The sequence below is a fragment of the Salmo salar genome, chromosome ssa21, assembly GCF_905237065.1.
Source record: "Salmo salar chromosome ssa21, Ssal_v3.1, whole genome shotgun sequence".
Lineage (NCBI taxonomy): Eukaryota > Metazoa > Chordata > Actinopteri > Salmoniformes > Salmonidae > Salmo > Salmo salar.
The window spans coordinates 45,026,890-45,047,566 of NC_059462.1; the positions used below are offsets into that span (position 1 = coordinate 45,026,890).

Genomic DNA, 20,677 nt, shown 5'->3' on the forward strand with positions numbered 1-20,677 from the left:
TGCATGTGTCTGTAATACATTGGATCCAAAATGAGGCTCATAGTATAACCTGCTGATTCAGCATGTTCTTGTAATGCAGGACCTCCTGTAGATAGCCTATAGCACAACAGATGCTGCATTTGGGAGAATGGGGGGGGGTCAAAACCCTTTGTGTCCCCCAGTGCACAGTTGAAATCAAATGTTTGATTTGATTTGAACTATTAGTCAATAAGTCTGCTACACAAATATTTATGACCCACTGATAATAAAAGCTGATTGAAGGATAACCTAGATGAAAAGGAAAGTGAACATACATTCCTCTCTTCTTGATGTATTGGATCTCTTTGTCCAGCCCCAGTTATTGTTTGGGTGCTGTGTGTAAAACCCTGTGTGCCCTGTCTGTGCCCTGTCTGTGAGTCTAGAAGCGGTCTGGCCCTAGCCCTGGGCTGGTCTGAGTTGTTGTTTTTTTCTCCTCAAAATCAACAATATCCGGCTAATAATGGAGGTCTCGAGGAAAACATGGTCCGCTGTGTTAGATTTCTTGTCCCAGTCCGCCCATGTCCCTGGCACGGTGTCTGTGAGAAGAGACTATGCCCTGTCAGTCATTCACCTGCTTTTCATTGGAGTGTTTAGGGGGCAGGGCAGTAGGGCGGAGAATAACCTTGCTCAATGCTCATGATAGACACCGTTTACTACCTGTCTCACATTAGGCGAATTGTATGAAAAACACCTGTCATAGTAGATTCATCAGGATGAAGATTGATATTCATAATCACATTTTACCCAAGGAATGGCCCAATCTGAAAGAGGTAGGCTATGTGATACCATACTACTTTACAAGATGCATTGACAACTTTAAAAAACATTTTTTTAATAGAAAGGATGTAATCTATCAGGCTACTTCTCGTGCCCGGTACATGGTGCATTATTAATAGTCTACCTGACGTTTGATTTACATAATGTCAGTATGCACAGTCACCGCTTGGCACCGCACATGCTGTGGTGGATCTAGGAGTTATATCTTGTCTCAATCAATACATCTGGTTATCTAATTGTGTTTTTTTTTACTGAGTCCTCGCATCTGGCAAAAAAACGTATCATTAGTTTTAGAGCAAAATCATGAAGGCCTCAAATAAATGAAGTAACATGTTATAATTGTGTTTGTCAGAATACCAAAGTCCTTGATGAAGACTGTTCATTTGAAACTAACAAGAATATCATCGAGAACTCTAAAGAAATGTTTTTATATTTTCTATGCAGCCAGTAAGGAAATCCTGTGAAAAGTTTTACCACCCCTATTAAATCTCTGCACTGACTTGTTAAACATTAATCAATGCTTGGCAGTGACCCAGTCCTCTAAAGACTGTCTTTCTGTCAATAGGCCTGACCTTAGCTAATGATTGTTCATGTGTGCATCCCAAATGCCACCCAGTTCCCAACATTCACTAGGGCTTGTGGGAATCATGGTCCAAATCAAAAGTAGTGCCCTATATAGGGAGCCACTTTGAACAAACGCCATGTTTTATCCTGGGGAAAAAAATCATTTGTGGGGGTGAGAAAGCCACAGAGGACAACAGGAGTCAGTCAGGACAGAGGCCCAGTCACCCTGGTAGTCAACATGACTCCAATTGCATCATATTGCCGGCAGGTAGCCTAGTGGTTAGGCACTGGACTAGTAACCGAAAGGTTGCAAGATTGAATCCCCGAGCTGACAATGTAAAAATCTGTCGTTCTGCCCCTAACAAGGCTGTTCCTAGTCCGTTATTGAAAATAAGAATTTGTTCTTAACTGACTTGCCTAGTTAAATAAAAGTTAAATTAAAATTAAAAATAAATAAAAATATTGACCCATGCCACTCCTAGTTTATTATACAGACATGTTTATAACAGTGTTATTAAACAACATGGCTGCATCAGAGGCTTATGTGTTCTGCCCTGTGCATTTTGCACCAACCTGTGGACTCATTGAATAAAATGACTGAACAAATCCCATTCCATTCCATCCCTTATTGTAGTTAGACCTATTATTCTTAGGACCAGATAAACGGCTGCAACCTGTTCAAGACCCATGCCACTAACCAAGCGCTCCAGGACAAGTTGTCCACAGAAATAAAGGAACTTAAAATCAAGAAATTCAACCAAGACAAAAAAGACAAGGCCGAGGATAAAGTCTACTTCTGGAGAAACCCTGACAAAGGACGCCCTGCTCCTCTCCATGACAGACGCAGGAGGGATGACGCTTACTTCCATCCACACCCGTCTGACCAACACTCTACAACCAGCGCCTCATCGGCTTCCAGTGGCAGTTTTTTATTCAACGAGAGACTGGGCCGACGGAAGGGCGCAGGTGGCCGCAGGCACGCGCATCGACGAGATGCCGCACCCGACGGGGTAAGAAGAAACGACTATCAGAGGCAGAGGAGACCGTTCACACGGTCCCAGAACCCACGGGACTGAGTGTCTTTAATTTATCAAGCAAGATATTGAGCCCTGCCCATGTCTCTTTGCTTAATAAAGGGTTATCTTTGTGCCTACAACCCAGTGCAACGATTTTGATGTTAAGGTAGACATGTTCAAGTTTTTTAGAAACATCCGTTTAAGGGAATACTTTAGCTCCCCCAATCCTGACACTTCTATTGAACCAGTAGGTTACTCACCTCTACATACTCCGACTCCTTTTAGAAGCAAGAGTTATTTTGTACCTCCAGCCAATCGCAATCACTCTATCGAGACATATTGCAGACTTGTTGAAAAAGATGTTGCACATCTCCTTCAGAACAAACAGGAGTCCAAATCTTTCCATAATTTACCTAAGGATGAAAAACAAGCTTTGCTTGATTTACAATCCGATACGTCAGTCCTTATTCGTCCTGCTGATAAGGGTGGGTCGGTTGTACTCATGGATAGGACAGTTTATGTAAATGAGTGTCATAGACAGCTGCTAGACAACACATTTTTCAAGAAACTCAGAAGTGACCCCACTTCCCAATTTCAGAATACTATCTTTACTGTCCTAGATGGGTATTTAAATTCTGGTCAGATAACCAAAAAAGAACATGACTTTCTGGCTATTCAACACCCTAAAATTGCCCCTTTCTATACTTTGCCGAAATTACACAAGAACGTTACAAAACCTCCAGGGCGCCCTATTGTAGCAGGCATTGATGCAGTAACGGCCCCTTTATCGACTTTTGTTGACTTTTTTATTAGACCATTCGCAGAACAGCTCCCCTCCTTTGTAAAGGACACCAGCAGTATGATCTCTATCATTGAATCTCTTTATCCTCTCCCTGAGAATACCTTGTTAGTTACTTTTGATGTTGAGTCGTTATACACAAATATTCCACACGAGGGCGGTATTGAAGCCATGGAACATTTTCTTCTGCAACGTGACCCTAATGAACTACCTTCCAGTGCCTGCATTATAACATTGGCTGAAATAGTACTCACACATAACTATTTCGTGTTTCTAAATGATTTCTTTATTCAGACGGAGGGTACTGCAATGGGATCCCCCATGGCTCCTAACTATGCTACTTTTATGTGGGTTACATGGAGAAACAGTCCATTTTCAACCCTCTCAAAAATGTTTTCTTGCCTAACATCATTATTTGGAAACGGTATATTGATGATATTTTTGTTCTATGGAGGGGTGATGCAGAACAGCTCCAGGCATTCCATGCTTTTCTTAACTCCTGTTCTGAACATTTGAGATTTACTATGCAATCTGATACACGTCAAATCAGTTTTCTTGATCTTCTGATCTTGTGTGAAAATAATGTTCTATATACTGATCTTTACAGGAAACCTACTGATCGTAACAGTTTGTTGAGGGCTGATAGTTGTCACCCACTTCCCTTGAAAAATAGTTTGCCCTACAGCCAATTCTGTCGAATCAAAAGAATTTGTAAAAAACAATCAGATTTCGACAGAAATATGGCTGAGACGCACAGAAAGTTCAAGGAGAGGGGGTACAAAAATGATCAGATTAATATTGCCATTGAGAAAATTCAAAACAAAATGAGACATGACCTTTTTCAAGGTCAGTCTCGCAAAAAGACTGTCACGTCCTGACCAGCAGATGGAGCTATTGTTTTAGTTTTGGGATCAGGACATGGCAGTTTTGTGTATGGGGAATGTTTGTATTGTTGATTGGGACTTCCAATTGAAGGCAGGTGTGTTGAGTTGCCTTTGATTGGAAGTCCTATATAGGTGTGTGTGTTTTTCTCTGGGGTTGTGGGTGGTTGTTTTTGCACTGCGTTTCTAGCCTGCAGAACTGTAGCTGTTGTCACCTGTATTGTATTGTTAAGTGGATGCTTTACTCCTTATTTGTAATTAAATATGAGTATTCACATACCTGCTGCGCCTTGGTCCATTTATGAAGACAGCCGTTACAGAACCACCCACCAAACCAGGACCAAGCAGCGGAAGAGGAAGGAGCAGCGCCAGGAGGAACGTAAGGAATGGACCTGGCAGGACGAAAGACAATTCTGGGAGGACAAGTTAAGGGAGCTTAGGAAACCCGAGAGGCACCCCCAATAATTTTTTTGGGGGGCACACGGGTAGCTTGGCCAGGCCAGGGAAGAGCCGTAAGCCAGCTACCCGTGACTACAGGGAGGTGCGTATGAGGTGGAGGGCGCCATGTTACACTGAGGTACGCACCATCTCGCCTATACGGACGCACAGCCCAGTTCGCCCAGTACCAGCGCCCCGCAGGTGCCAGGGCAAGGTGAGCATCGAGCCGGAAGGGGTGATGCCAACCCTGCACTCAAGACCGCCAGTGCGCCCTTTCGGTCCGGTGTTTCCCGCTAGACGCACTAGCATGGAGGTGCGTGTCTCCAGGCTGGCACGTCCAATACCAGCCCCACGCATCAGGAGTCTAGTGTGTCAGCCCAGCCTCGCCAGTCAACAGTCACCAGAGCTGCCCGCCAGTCAACAGTCGCCAGAGCTGCCCGCCAGTCAACAGTCGCCAGAGCTGCCCGCCAGTCGTAAGTCGCCAGAGCTGCCCGCCAGTCGTAAGTCGCCAGAGCTGCCCGCCAGTCGTAAGTCGCCAGAGCTGCCCGCCAGTCGTAAGTCGCCAGAGCTGCCCGCCAGTCGTAAGTCGCCAGAGCTGCCCGCCAGTCGTAAGCTGCCCGGTTCTGCCAGAGTGGCCAGACTGCCCGGTTCTGCCAGAGTGGCCAGACTGCCCGGTTCTGCCAGAGTGGCCAGACTGCCCGGTTCTGCCAGAGTGGCCAGACTGCCCGGAGCTGCCAGAGTGGCCCGACTGCCCGGAGCTGCCAGAGTGGCCCGACTGCCCCTCCTGTCTTCCGGTCCAGCCCGAGTGGCCCTCCTGCCCTCCGGCCCAGCCCGAGTGGCCCTCCTGCCCTCCGGCCCAGCCCGAGTGGCCCTCCTGCCCTCCGGCCCAGCCCGAGTGGCCCTCCTGCCCTCCGGCCCAGCCCGAGTGGCCCTCCTGCCCTCCGGCCCAGCCCGAGTGGCCCTCCTGCCCTCCGGCCCAGCCCGAGTGGCCCTCCTGCCCTCCGGCCCAGCCCGAGTGGCCCGCATGCCTTCCGACCCAGCCCGAGTGGTCCATCTGCCAGGGTCAGCCCGAGTGGCCCGTCTGCTCGGCGCCACCAAAGTGGGCGACGCCGAAGGTGGAGCGAGGTCCACGTCCTACACCTGAGCCACCTCCAGGATAGGTGGGTTGGGGAGGGAGGGTGTAGCACAGTGCCGTCGGTGACGGCAGCCACCCTCCCTTCCCTCCCTTATTGTTTAGGGGTTATTGTTTATGGGTTTTTTGTTGGTGTTTTCTGTTGGTAGGTGCATTCCGGGGTCTGCACCTTGAGGGGGGGGGGTAATGTCACATCCTGACCAGCAGATGGAGCTATTGTTTTAGTTTTGGGGTCAGGACGTGGCAGTTTTGTGGATGGGGAATGTTTGTATTGTTGATTGGGACTTCCAATTGAAGGCAGGTGTGTTGAGTTGCCTTTGATTGGAAGTCCTATATAGGTGTGTGTGTTTTTCTCTGGGGTTGTGGGTGGTTGTTTTTGCACTGCGTTTCTAGCCTGCAGAACTGTAGCTGTTGTCACCTGTATTGTAATGTTAAGTGGATGCTTTACTCCTTATTAGTAATTGAATATGAGTATTCACATACCTGCTGCGCCTTGGTCCATTTATGAAGACAGCCGTTACAAAGACGCATTCTTGCGTTCTAACTACCCGCTATTCAAAGTGCTCTGAACAAATTAAGGGAATCGTTCTCAAACATTGGCACATTCTAAAATCTGATGATAGTCTCGGTAATGTGTTTTCGGACCTTCCCTTGGTCGTATTCTCGCGGGGCAGAAATCTCAGAGACCAATTGGTACACTCTGATTTACCACCCCAAGATATTCCTGAACAACGTCTATTTGCTCCCCTACTGGATGGAAATTACAAGTGTAATGGCTGTGCTCAATGCAATGGCACTTATAAATGTAGATCTTTCAAACACCCCCAAACAGGGAAACAGATCCCAATCAAAGGTGTTATCGCGTGCTCCACTAAGGCAGTTATTTATCTTATAACTTGTCCTTGTGGTAAAAATGATGTGGGTAAAACAAAGCGTGAATTAAAAGTACGTATCTCAGAGCATTGTAGCACCATTAGGTGCAAAAACTTGACTTACCCAGTTGCGGCCCACTTTATGGAAGCAAACCACTCGATTTCGTCTCTGCGTTATATTGGCATCGAACATGTCACCCTCCCTAGGAGAGGGGGTGACCTTGATCATTTATTGTTAAAACGAGAGGCTGCCTGGATCTTTAATTTAAAGACCCTTGCTCCCTTCGGTCTCAATGTAGACTTTGATTTGAAGCCATTCTTGTGATTTTTGTGACTTTGCCATTGTAATTGTTTGTAAGCTTGTGTAGTCTAAAATGTATCTATGATCGTATGCTATCCATTTGTTCTTTTGTATGCCGTTTTTATATTTCAGAGTTAACCAATGATATTAGGCCGCATTTGGCCATGATTACAGACACCTGTGTGTCTTCTGACACTATATAAACGAGTCATCTCGCAGTGTTAGTGATGATACCCTGATGAAGACAGCTTGGCTGTCCAAACGTTGGATATTAAAATTATTGCATCTGAGCTCCTAGAGTGTGCGGCTCTCCCTTATTTTCAAGACCCATGCCACACCTACATAAATATCACTGGACTGAAATGGGATGGTGTTGATTGCGTTCCGATTCCTCCCTTTCTGTCTCTGTTCCCATTTGTTGTGAAAGTGGCTCATAGGTAATTTATTCTAATTAAAATGGCTTATGACATTGGCTGGTCTGTTTTTTATCTCTGCAGGCCTACTTTGTGTACAAACCGAACCAAGGTGCATAATGAGAAGTAATGAAAGTTGTAGCTTTCGATATATGGGAGCCAGGAGATATGACTTTGTGAATGTATTAAAATAATATCAGGAAATTCAAAATGTCCTATGCTTAGCAAAACACTTAATTATTCATTATCATGACGGCATAAACCCACTCTAATGACAGTTTTATTTGTTCTTTAGAGATATGGATATGATGGATTTATCCAGCTTCACCATCACTGCAAGGTGAGTCTCAAGTTAGGTTACTCAACAGTACAGTACAATATATATATATATTTTTATTTCACCTTGATTTAACCAGGTAGACCAGTTGAGAACAAGTTCTCATTTACAACTGCGACCTGGCCAAGATAAAGCAAAGCAGTGCGACACAAACAACAACACAGAGTTACACATGGAATAAACAAACGTACAGTCAATAACACAATAGAAAGAAAAAAAAGAAGAAAAAAAACATTTAATGTTGAAGCATATGTTTTCTGTTACCTTTCCATATACTTATAAAATGTGCACATTCTACAGTATAATGGAGATTAAATGTTTTACTTGATGCATGATTTATTACAGACTTTAGCAACAGATTTCACGTCATACAGTATACAGCCTATTTAGTCCATGTATCAAGCATACAGCCTATTTAGTCCATGTATCAACTTGCCCTCTAAATACACCTCTGTTGTTTTCAACCAAGATCTCAGTGATCACTGCCTCATTGCCTGCATCCGTAATGTTCAGCGGTCAAACGACCTCCACTCATCACTGTCAAACGCTCCCTGAAACACTTCAGCGAGCAAGCCTTTCTAATCGACCTGGCCCGTGTATCCTGGAAGGATATTGACCTCATCCCGTCAGTAGAGGATGCCTGTTTTTTTTTTTTAAATGCCTTCCTCTCCATCTTAAATAAGCATGCCCCATTCAAGAAATTTAGAACCAGGAACAGATATAGCCCTTGGTTCTCTCCAGACCTGACTGCCCTTAACCAACACAAAAACATCCTGTGGCGTTCTGAATTAGCATCGAACAGCCCCCCGTGATATGCAACTTTTCAGGGAAGTTAGAAACCAATATACATAGGCAGTTAGAAAAGCCAAGGCTAGCTTTTTCAAGCAGAAATTTGCTTCCTGCAACACAAACTCAAAAAAGTTCTGGGACACTGTAAAGTCCTTGGAGAATAAGAACACCTCCTCCCAGCTGCCCACTGCACTGAGGATGGGAAACTCTCTCACCACCGATAAATCCACTATAATTGAGAATTTCAATAAGCATTTTTCTATGGCTGGCCATGCTTTCCACCTGGCTACCCCTACCGCGGTCAACAGCACTGCACCCCCCACAGCTACTCACCCAAGCCTTCCCCATTTCTCCTTCTCCCAAATCCAGTCAGCTGATGTTCTGAAAGAGCTGCAAAATCTGGACCCCTACAAATCAGCCGAGCTTGACAATCTGGACCCTTTTTTTCAAAAATGATCTGCCGAAATTGTTGCAACCCCTATTACTAGCCTGTTCAACCTCTCTTTCGTGCCGTCTGAGATTCCCAAAGATTGGAAAGCAGCTGTGGTCATCCCCCTCTTCAAACGGGGGGACACTCTAGACCCAAACTGCTACAGACCTATATCTATTCTACCCTGCCTTTCTAAGGTCTTTGAAAGCCAAGTCAACAAACAGATTACCGACCATTTCGAATCCCACCGCACCTTCTCCGCTATGCAATCTGGTTTCAGAGCTGGTCATGGGTGCACCTCAGCCACGCTCAAGGTCCTAAATGATATCGTAACCGCCATCGATAGGAAACAATACTGTGCTGCAGTATTCATTGACCTGGCCAAGGCTTTCGACTCTGTCAATCACCACATCCTCATCGGCAGACTCAGTAGCTTTGGTTTCTCAAACGATTGCCTCGCCTGGTTCTCCAACTACTTCTATGATAGAGTTCAATGTGTCAAATCGGATGGCCTGTTGTCCGGGCCTCTGGCAGTCTCGATGGGGGTGCAAAAGGGTTCAATTCTTGGGCAACTCTTTTCTCTGTATACATCAATGATGTCGCTCTTGCTGCTGGTGAGTCTCTGATCCACCTCTACACAGATGATACCATTCTGAATACTTCTGGCCCTTCTTTGGACACTGTGTTAACAACCCTCCAGACGAGCTTCAATGCCATACAACTCTCCTTCCGTGGCCTCCAACTGCTCTTAAATACAAGTAAAACTAAATGCATGCTCTTCAACCGTCCCCCCATATCTCAGCTCACTGGTCACCATAGCTGCACCCACCTGTAGCACGCGCTCCAGCAGGTATATCTCTCTGGTCACCCCCAAAGCCAATTCCTCCTTTGGCCGTCTCTCCTTCCAGTTCTCTGCTGCCAATGACTGGAACGAACTACAAAAATCTCTGAAACTGGAAACACTTATCTTCCTCACTAGCTTTAAGCACCAGCTGTCAGAGCAGCTTACAGATCACTGCACCTGTACATAGCCCATCTATAATTTAGCCTAAACAACTACCTCTTCCCCTACTGTATTTATTTATTTGGCTCCTTTGCACCCCATTATTTCTATTTCTACTTTGCACTTTCTTCCACTACAAATCTACCATTCCAGTGTTTTACTTGCTATATTGTATTTACTTTGCCACCATGGCCTTTTTTGCCTCCCTTATCTCACCTCATTTGCTCACATTGTATATAAACGTATTTTTCTACTGTATTATTGACTGTATGTTTGTTTTACTCCATGTGTAACTCTGTGTTGTTGTATGTGTCAAACTGCTTTGCTTTATCTTGGCCAGGTCGCAATTGTAAATGAGAACTTGTTCTCAACTTGCCTACCTGGTTAAATAAAGGTGAAATAATATATATATTTTTTTTTATCAAGCATACAGCCTATTTAGTCCATGTATCAAGCATACAGCCTATTTAGTCCATGTATCAGCAAGCTTTCGAAGTTGAATGGGGCTGTAGTGTACTTGCCATTTGTGTATGTGGTGTACATTGTTCTCACTGAATTGAGATGTGACCTAACTCCTTGTTATGAGAGCTTGCCTGCCCATGTTCCATGAGATGTGATAATGCCACATACAGCAGTTACCTTGGCCTGCAATGCTACTACACAGGCAGGGCTGGTCCTGGCCATTCTGCCTCCCTAGACGAGACAAAAACATTGGCTCCCCTACTAGAATACTCCCAGTAAGCAAAATTAAGTTGAAAAGACTTCTAAAATACGTACTTTTACAGACGTTGAAATTAGGTTTAATTTCAATCAGAATTATAAGTGAAAAGACGTATTTTCCAGATGTCGAAATCAGATACATTTTCAGTTCTGAATGAAAGTTGAAAATATGTATTTTTCGGACGTTGAAATCAGGTTCATTTTCAGTTCTGAAAGAAAATTAAATAGCCGTAATTTATAGACGTCTATGTTTGGGACAAATCAAGGCTGGTCCAGACCGGACAGAATCTGAACCAAACATAGACGTCTATGATATGTTCATTATTTGGGTCAGATCGTACCAAAATCCAACATCCGTGGACGTGGAAATCAAGGCCATCCGGACAGGACCAAAAAATGATGTCCAGAATGTGTCAGCCTGTGCTTATTGAGGTATAGCCTACAGTGTCGCCTGAAATAGAATTTTGAGAATGCCCATCTATGTGGTAGGCCTACCATTTGTAAAACACAAAAAAAAGAATGCTTTTCCAAAGACGTCATCCCGTGCTTACTGGGGTGTAGCCTACCATGTTGGCCCTCAATGGAATTTTATGAATGCCCATCCATGTGGTAGGCCCACCGTTTGTAAAAAAGACCCTTGTATTGGCTTTATTATGGATCAAGGCTGGTCCAGAACGGATGGAGAAGATGGCGCCAGAGGTGATGGCTGCCGTTTTACAGGCTCCTAACCAATTGTAGTATTGTGTGTTTTTTCATGTTATTTGTAACTTGTTTTGTACATGATGTTTCTGCCACCGTCTCTTAAGACCGAAAAGAGCTTCTGGATATTAGGACAGCGATTACTCACCTCGTACTGGACAAAGATTCTTTCTATAATAAGTCGGACGCAAAGGATTTACTTCAGACACCGACAAGGCTCAAATTGCTGTCATTCGCATGAAGAAGAGACGGAGATATTGGGAACGTAGGTCGGGGTGCCTTGTAAGGATCTGACGGCAAGTGAGTAATCTGCCTTTACCATCAGTCCTATTACCCAACATGCAATCATTGGATAATAAAATGGATCAGCTCCAATCAAGACAATCCTACAAACCGGACATTAAAAATAGTAATATCTTATGTTTCACCGAGTCGTGGCTGAACGACGACATGAATAACATTCCGCTCTCTGGGTTTTTGGTCCATCGGCAAGATAGATCAGCTGCCCCCAGTAAGACAAGGGGTGGCAGTCTGTGTCTATTTATAAATAACAGCTGGTGCACGAAATCTAATATTAAGGAAATCTCAAGGTTTTGCTCACCTGAGGTAGAGTATCTCATGATAAGCTGTAGACCACAAAATTTACCAAAAGAGTTTTCATCTATATTTTTCATAGCTGTCTATTTACCACCGCAAACCAATGCTGGCACTAAGATGGCACTCAACGAGCTGTATAAGGCCAAAAGTAAACAAGAAAATTCTCATCCAGAGGTGGTGATCCTAGTGGCAGGGGACTTTAATGCAGCGAAACGTCAATCCTCTTAACCTAATTTCTACCAGCATGTTACATGTGCAACCAGAGAAAAAAAACTTTAGACCACCTTTACTCCACATACAGAGATGCATACAAAGCTCTCCCTCGCCCTCCATTTGGCAAATCTAACCATAACTCTATCCTCCAGATTCGTCAGGCTTGCAAACTCGTGCTTGCAAACTATTACAGTTTACAAAGACGAAGCACATCCGCGAGCTTCCCAGTGACACAAGTCTACCAGACAAGCTAAATAACTTCTATGCTCGCTTCAAGGCAAGCAACACTGAGGCATGCATGAGAGTATCAGCTGTTCCGGACGACTGTGTGATCGCATTCTCCGTAGCCGATGTAAGACCTTTAAACAGCTCAACATTCACAAGGCTGCAGGGCCAAACGGATTACCAGGACGTGTACTCGGAGCATGCGCTGACCTACTGGCAAGTGTATTCACTGACATTTTCAACCTGTCCCTGACCGAGTCTGTAATACCTACATGTTTCAAGCAGACCCCCATATTCCCTGTAACCAAGAACACCAAGGTAACCTGCCTAAATGACTACCGACCTGTACCACTCATGTCTGTAGCCATGAAGTGCTTTGAAAGGCTGGTCATTATCCCAGAAACCCTAGACCCACTCCAATTTGCATACTGCCCCAACAGATCCACAGATGATGCAATCTCTATTGCACTCCACACTGCCCTTTCCCACCTGGACAAAAGGAACACCTATGTGAGAATGCTATTTTTTTACTACAGCTCAGCGTTCAACACCATAGTGCCCTCAAAGCTCATCACTAAGCTAAGGACCCTGAGACTAAACACCTCACTCTGCAACTGGATCCTGGACTTCCTGCCAGGCTGACCCCAGGTGGTAAGGGTAGGTAACAACATATCTGTCACGCTGATCCTCAACACGGGGGCCTCTCAGGGATGCGTGCTCAGACCCCTCCTGTACTCCCTGTTCACCCATGACTGCATGGCCAAGCACGCCTCCAACACCATCATTAAGTTTGCCGATGACACAACAGTGGTAGGCCTGATCACCGACAACGATGAGACAGCCTAAAACTTCTCCCTCAACGTGATCACCGAGCGTGCCTCCATTCTCATCGATGGGGCTGTAGTGGAGCAAGTTGAGAGCGTCCACATCACCAACAAACTATCGTGGTCCAAACACACCAAGACAGTCGTGAAGAGGGCACAAGAACCCCTATTCCCCCTCAGGAGACTGAAAAGATTTGGCATGGGTCCTCTAATACTCAAAAAGTTCTACAGCTGCACCATCGAGAGCGTTATGACTGGTTGCATCACCGCCTGGTATGGCAACTGCTCGGCCTCCGACCGCAAGGCACTACAGAGGGTAGTGCGTACGGCCCAGTAAATCACTGGGGACAAGCCTCCTGCCATCCAGGGCCTCTATACCAGGCGGTGTCAGAGGAAGGCCCTTAAAATTGCCAAAGTTTCCAGCCACCTTAGTCATTGACTGTTCTCTCTGCTACCGCACGGCAAGCGGTACCGGAGCGCCAAGTCTAGGACAAAAAGGCGTCTTAACAGCTTCTACCGCCAAGTCATAAGACTCCTGAACAGGTCATCAAATGGCTACCCGGACTATTTGGATTGTCACCCGGACTATTTGGATTGTCACCCCCACTCCACCCCCATTTTTACGCTGCTGTTACTTTCTGTTTATTATCCATGCATAGTCACTTTACCTCTACCTACATGTACATATTACCTCAATTACCTCGACTAACCTGTGCCTCTGACCAGGTACCCCCTATATAGCCTCGCTACTGTTATTTTGTTGTTGCTCCTTAATTATTAGTTTTCTATTTTTCTTCTTTATTTTTATTTTTTAAATTTAATTTATATATTTTTTTCTTTCGTTTTGTTTGTAAAAACTTTCTTAACACTTATTTTTCTTAAAACTGCATTGTTGATTAAAGGGCTTGTCAGTAAGCATTTCACTGTAAGGTCTACACCTGTTGTGTTTGGCGCAAGTGAAAAATAAAATGTGAATTGGTTTGATTGGTCCTGAATCCTGTAACTAATCAGTTTGGCTATTTAAGCTCTGAATATCAGCTACCTAACTTTATCAGGAGGAGTTATCCTGAGCCTGTTTGCAATGTGTTTACACAGCGAGAAATGCAGAAGTATTTTCTTTTTGTAAGGATGTAAGGATAAAAATGTAAGGATACAAACTTGAAATCACTGATCATATTTTAGCTCACGGGATGAAACTCCTGGACAGCAGTTGAGTAGCCTGATTTTCCATCCCATATTGTTCATTTTACTTTGATCTGTCCTGTTTTTAGGATATGTTGTTTGTTAACATGTCAGCGCATTTTTTATTTGATTGGGCGCCATTTAGGTTAGGCTATTTGATCGGAGAAACCTGCATGATGTAAAAAGTGTCCGTCTCATTACATTGTATCTCCACATACTCTATTCTACCATATGCTATATCTGCTACATGATTTATGTTACATTCTTTTTCTTGACGGAATGTTGGTAGGGCGCTGCAGCGATGTGTCTCTCCAAGAGGACCCTGGAGAGGCGCGCTGAGAATGGACAAGATAAATATTTTGCCTCCCTGCCTTTGACAAAGTGGGCACTGCTTATCACAGCGTGGCATCAATGCTCCCCTAAAAAACCCACATGCCACTGGTTGAGAGAAATTGTTGTTGATTTGGGCCAGAATTATGTGAGGTTTTATGTATTGTTGTAGGTACATCTTGTTCAGTTTAGCTCAGAAAATTCCGCCCTTGTCAATCTGTGGCTGTAGGCGACCACCTAATCCTGCCTAATGAGCAGGCCAGCCCTCTACTCAGGCTCTCCTGGGCTCTCTACAAGATCTCATTCACACAAAGCTAGTCTAGTGTTGCCATACCTCAAATATCACATCGTTGTCACGCCTCGAAGCCTGGTTCTCGAGAGGCCAACACAAAGCCAAGCCTCCCTCTTGGTGCCATCTGTGGGTAGTGAGTGGGCAGCACAGTAAGATGTCATACAGACACTGGCACCCACTGGGTCCAGCAACACCCCTGTGTGTCACTATGGCTGTGTTGAAATATTTGTTACCCTAATTGGTCTAATTGACCAATCACATCAGATCTTTTCACATCAGATCTTTTTCAGAGCTGATCTGATTAATCAAATGATCAATTAGTGAAAAAAAGATCAGACTTGGGCTGCCTGTAAACATAACTTGTGTGCGTACATGTACTTGCTTTTGTGTGTGTTGACACCTAAATGTAAAGTAATAGCCAATGAGACACTTTCAACTCCCTCTCTAGTTTCCAAATGTTTCTCTTTGCTGCCATCAGGTGGCTGATTACACATACACATTTCAATTCCACTTGAGTGATTTGCTTCTTATATGACATAGAAGTATTCTTGTTTTTTTCTTTTCTTTTTTTCTATTGTTTATTACCCCTTTTTCTCCCCAATTGGTAGTTAAAGTCTTGTCTCATCGCTGCAACTCCCGTACGGACTCGGGAGAGGCGAAGGTCGAGAACCGTGCGTCCTCCAAAACACAACCCAACCAACACAACTGCTTCTTGACACAATGCCCACTTTACCCGGAAGCCTGCCGCACCAATGTGTCAGAGGAAACACCGTACACCTGGTGACTGTGTCAGCGTGCACTGCGCCCGGCCCGCCACAGGAGTCGCTAGTGCGCAATGAGACAAGGACATTGATCCCGGCCAAACTTTCCCCTAACTCGGACGATGCTGGGTCAATTGTGCGCCGCCCCATGGGTCTCCCGGTCACAGCCGGCTGCGACAGAGCCTGGACTCGGACCCAGAATCGCTAGTAACACAGATAGACCACTGCGCCACTCGGGAGGCCATAGAAGTGTTCTTGCTCATCAAACATCAATTGTAGGCATGAAGCAATGAAGACAATGGAAGGCATAGAAACCAAAAAAGACAAATCAAGTGTCCTTCACTCTCTGGAGTTTTGTGCCAATCCATATTTTAGGGGGAAGCAAAAATGATGAAAGACGGGAAGTTGTTCCGTGTGATCCAGGAGAACTGTTGGGATGCAGACGCAAGGATTCGGGACATGGATGCACACGGTATATACACACATATCCAATATCATCCTCATGTCAAAATCCTCTTGACAGCATATTTTGAAGACGGCAGAGTCATTCATGTTGCCTGTAAAGTAAGTCTGTATTGGAATGTTGTGGGTTTTGATGATGATGATGATGATGATGATGATGCTCTACTTTAGGGGTGACGGTCCAAGCCTTGTCCACAGTGCCTGTCATGTTTAACTACTGGGTAAGTCTGTCTGCAAGTGGCAAAAATAAACAATAGATTTTTGTTAAAGATGCTTCACATAGGATATTTCAGAAAATGTCCATAATATATCTGCCGCTAATAGTTTCACACTATTATGCCACATTCAAAACAACTGGGATCTCGGAAATGGGAACTCGGAAATCCCCAACTTCTGACCTCAGCGCGTTCTAAACAACTGGGAACTCGGGAAAAAACTAGCTTCTACTCGGAATTCCAACTCAGGAACTCAGGCCTCTTTCTAGAGCTCCGACTTTCCGACCTGAAGATCACTGACGTCATGATTTGACCTCCTGTTTTTCAGAGTTCCAGGTTGTTTTGAATGCGGCATTACTTACCCGCCAGTGTCGTGATTGGCTGTGATATTCGCCTATTGATTTCTCCCGCCAGAGCAGCATCTGTTGTCAAACTGTGAAATCTGTTCTGGCTTTGTGGCTGTGATATCTAGCGGAAATCACTCATTCCCTGGTTGCTACAATTCTACATTGTTCACTCAATTTCAGTTTATGTGAGAAAACAACCTTTCCTCTAATGCTAAACTTAACCATTTAACCTAACTCCTAAACTTAGCCCTAACCTTAACCCTAACCCCTAGCCTTGCTAACGATGTTAGCCACCTAGCTAGAATTTGTAACATATCATAGGTTTTGCACATATATTCAAATTTGTAATATATTGTACATTTTCAAAATTTGTAACATATAATACATTTAGCAAATTCATATCATATTGTACATTTGATAAATTAGTAAAATATCATACAAATTATAATTCACAACTTATTATACGAAATAGGTGATGGACATCCACAAACTATTACATACCATATGAAATGTAACATATCATACTAATTGGAGCATCATCTGATTAACATACAAAATAATCAGAAATGCTCTGAGACCAGGTTGCAACCACACACTGAAATTAAGTGAACAGTGTAGAATTTTAGCAACCAGGAAATGACAGAGCGATTTCCACAAGACCACACAGCCAAAAAGTCTGGTGGGAGAAATCAACAGGTAAATATCACAGCCAATCATAAACACTGTCGGGTAAGTAATACTGTGAAACACTATCATTCCACTATTAGCGATATATTATGGTATTCTTTTTAAGTTACAATGCAAAAATGTAAAAAAATATCCTTACTTTTACTCTCTGACATGTTTTTTTTTACCTCACTTCTCCCTTTTCTAAGACTTTGATGTGCTTACTTCACTGTAAACATAGCTGCCAATGCATTACTATGGCTTTGGTTGTGTTGAGTTCACTTCCCTGTTGTGACAGGCCAAACCTCATGACACCCTGGACCTGTGTGGGATCCTGAATGACGACCTGGCTAAGACAGTGGCGCTCCACCCCCGGCGCTTCGTGGGGCTGGGTACCCTGCCCATGCAGGCTCCTGACCTGGCTGTGCTGGAGATGAAGCGTTGTGTTAGGGAGCTGGGCTTCCCTGGTGTCCAGATCGGCTCCCACATTAACACCTGGGATCTTAACGCCCCCGAACTCTACCCAATCTATGCTGTAAGAGCCATACAAAGCCAGATAGAAACCCTACTGAAAATCATACTCTGGCTCCGTCTAGACTAAACCTAAGATAGTTTGTGGACCAGATAGTAGTGGCCTATGAACTAGACACATTTGAAGTTCGAGTATCAATTCATCATGACTGTGTAATGATGTCGATTATGAAAAGAAAGTGATATTCCCGCTTTTCTATAGGCTGCTGAGGAACTGAACTGTTCATTTTTTGTACACCCATGGGACATGCAGATCGATGGGAGGATGGCCAAGTACTGGCTCCCCTGGTTAGTGGGTGAGTAAGAGGGTAAAGACTCAGCTCTGTTCTGATCAATCAATGCCATGTCACAGCCTCCCTGGATGACATTGTCACAAATGAGTAAACATTATTTATTTTTTTGTACAGGTATGCCATCCGAGACTACCATGGCCATTTGCTCAATGATCTTCGGAGGTGTCTTTGAGAGATTTCCCAAGTTGAAGGTCTGCTTTGCTCATGGAGGTAATTTACAATATATAGAGGAACAAATAATGACATTCAGTAAACAGTAGAAGTATGAATTAGGAGAATCCAAGAATCACCCTTGAAAGATTGACGTGTGAAGCAACGTTTTTTCCTTAGGGGGTTCTTTCCCGTTCACTATTGGCCGAATTGAACATGGGTTCCAGGTCCGTCCTGACCTCTGTGCTGTGGATAACAAAGTCAACCCACGGAAATACCTGGGCTCCTTCTACACTGACTCCTTAGTGCATGACCCCATCGCCCTCAAGCTACTTATTGATGTGATTGGAAAGGTATGCAGTGATGTGTCTAATTTCTAAATGGCAATGTAGTTATCTTCACTGATCTAGACAAATTATATTTCTCATTAGTAAGTAGTTTAAATGGCTTGAAGGTTTGAAGTTTGTATTGGTAGAGTTTACACAAGTGTTTATTACAGTCTCAGTTCTTATTATTTTCTCCCATAGGATAAGGTGATGTTAGGAACAGACTATCCATTCCCACTGGGTGAGCTGCAGCCAGGAGCGTTAATAGAGTCCATGAAGGAGTTTGATGGTGGTTTAAAGGTAAGGTAACCCACTGAATGTGCTTTCTTTCTCTTGCAAAAAGTGTCTGTGATAAAAGAATAAGAGCGGGAACATGTTGGTTTATGAATTTTCATGTGTTTGCTTTTCCTTTTCAGGACAAACTGCTTGCAGGCAATGCACTGGACTTTTTGGGGATTAGAAGAGAACAATTTCAGTGATTTACAGCATGAAGATACTGTCAAAACAAAAATGGAAAACAATGTTTGACTTTCAAATTACTCTTGAGTATTGGCAGGACCATAAAACAGATACAACCTATTGTGTGACCAAAATGTAAATATTTAATTACGAAGATACTTTTCATCTATTTAGATAATTTATCATGATTTTTGTTTACACTGTTGGAAGTCATCTGTGGTCAACACTCTTTTTGCTGTTTATGACTAAATAAAATTGAATGTCCATTTCAAACAGCTTCAAATATTCAGTCAGTTCATTCAAATTCAAACAAACAGCTGCACCAGCCAGCAGGTGAGAGAGGATTTTGACTAAATGGGATACAGCTTTTGTCAGATCAGTCTTTTCATAGCAGGTTAGGATAATTTACGCAGCAGGTTAGGAGAATTGGGCCACGGTAAGGAAAAGGGTTAGCTAAAGACGTTTGACGTTAATTTGACAAAAACGGTATCCTTTCTAGCCATGACCATTTGTCAAGTGTCAAAGTGCAGCTGGTAGGACGGAGTCAGGCGCAGGACACAGAACTGAGTAAAAAACGTGCTTTAGTCGAATAAACCACAACAATAATTCCACGCAGGGAAAATACTCCAGCTCACAGAAATAGTGAACACTTAACAACAAACAAACACGCACAAAAACCATGTGGGAAGCAGAGGGTTAAATAGGGAATAAATCATAATGTAATGGAAACCAGGTGTGTACAATAAAGACAAAACAAATGGACAATGAAACGTAGATCGCCGCCCGAACAAGGAGAGGCACCAATTTCGGCGGAAGTCGTGACACCATTAGAGAGCGGTGAGAAACTGAATGAACTGTCATTGCCTGGCCTCCAATCTGTACAGATTCCACAGCCACAAAGTCAAAATTGGCTATTTGGTCTTAATTTAAAGGAAAAATCCACCCAAAAACAATATTTTGGTATTTGTTTTATTAGTCCATTGTTGACATAGTCTAAAATATTTTGCTTGTCAACAATCAAGTTTTCAGGATATGTTACTTTCAAAATACAGAAATCATCCCTGTATGCATCCTACAGAGATGATTTCTGTATTTGGAAAGTTGCATAAGGTTAACACACACAGGAGGTTGCTGAGGGGAGGATGGCTCATAATAATGCCTTGAATGGATTCAATACCATTCCACTTATTTTGCTCCAGCGACTACAACGAGCCTGACCTCCCCAATTAAGGTGCCACCAACCTCCTGTGGTACCAGTACTGAGTCAATGTGCAGGGGTACAATTATTATTATTTTTTTAAAGACAAGTCAGTTAACAAGTCTTATTTACAATGACAGCCTAGGAACAGTGGGTTAACTGCCTTGTTCAGGGGCAGAACGACAGATTTTTACCTTGTCAGCTCAGGGATTCGCTCTAGCAACCTTTCGGTTACTGGCTCAACGCTCTAACCACTAGGCTACCTGCCACCCCGATTGAGGTAGATATGTACATATAACTAGGAATAAACTGACAGATAGTTAACAGTAGCAGCGTATGTGATGAGTCAAAATAAGTTAGTGCAAAAAGGGGTCAATGCAGATACTTGGTTACCTATTTAGCTAACTATTAAGCAGT

General features: G+C 43.8%; 1 protein-coding gene across 2 annotated transcripts; it reads left to right on the top strand.

Annotated features, from left to right (window-relative positions):
- The first annotated feature begins 597 nt into the window (after window positions 1-597).
- acmsd (aminocarboxymuconate semialdehyde decarboxylase) lies at window positions 598-19,337 on the top strand. 2 transcript variants are annotated; one of them, XM_014165471.2, is made up of 10 exons: window positions 598-788; window positions 7,507-7,551; window positions 15,989-16,085; window positions 16,247-16,296; window positions 17,602-17,838; window positions 18,037-18,130; window positions 18,242-18,337; window positions 18,458-18,630; window positions 18,805-18,903; window positions 19,020-19,337. In XM_014165471.2, exons 1-10 carry the CDS (start codon window positions 699-701, stop codon window positions 19,080-19,082), a joined length of 1,044 nt encoding a protein of 347 aa, XP_014020946.1. In that variant the 5' UTR covers window positions 598-698; the 3' UTR covers window positions 19,083-19,337. The 2 variants fall into 2 exon arrangements, with proteins under 2 accessions (XP_014020946.1, XP_014020947.1); XM_014165472.2 differs by having other exon boundaries at window positions 18,088-18,130.
- The last annotated feature ends 1,340 nt before the right edge of the window (window positions 19,338-20,677 follow it).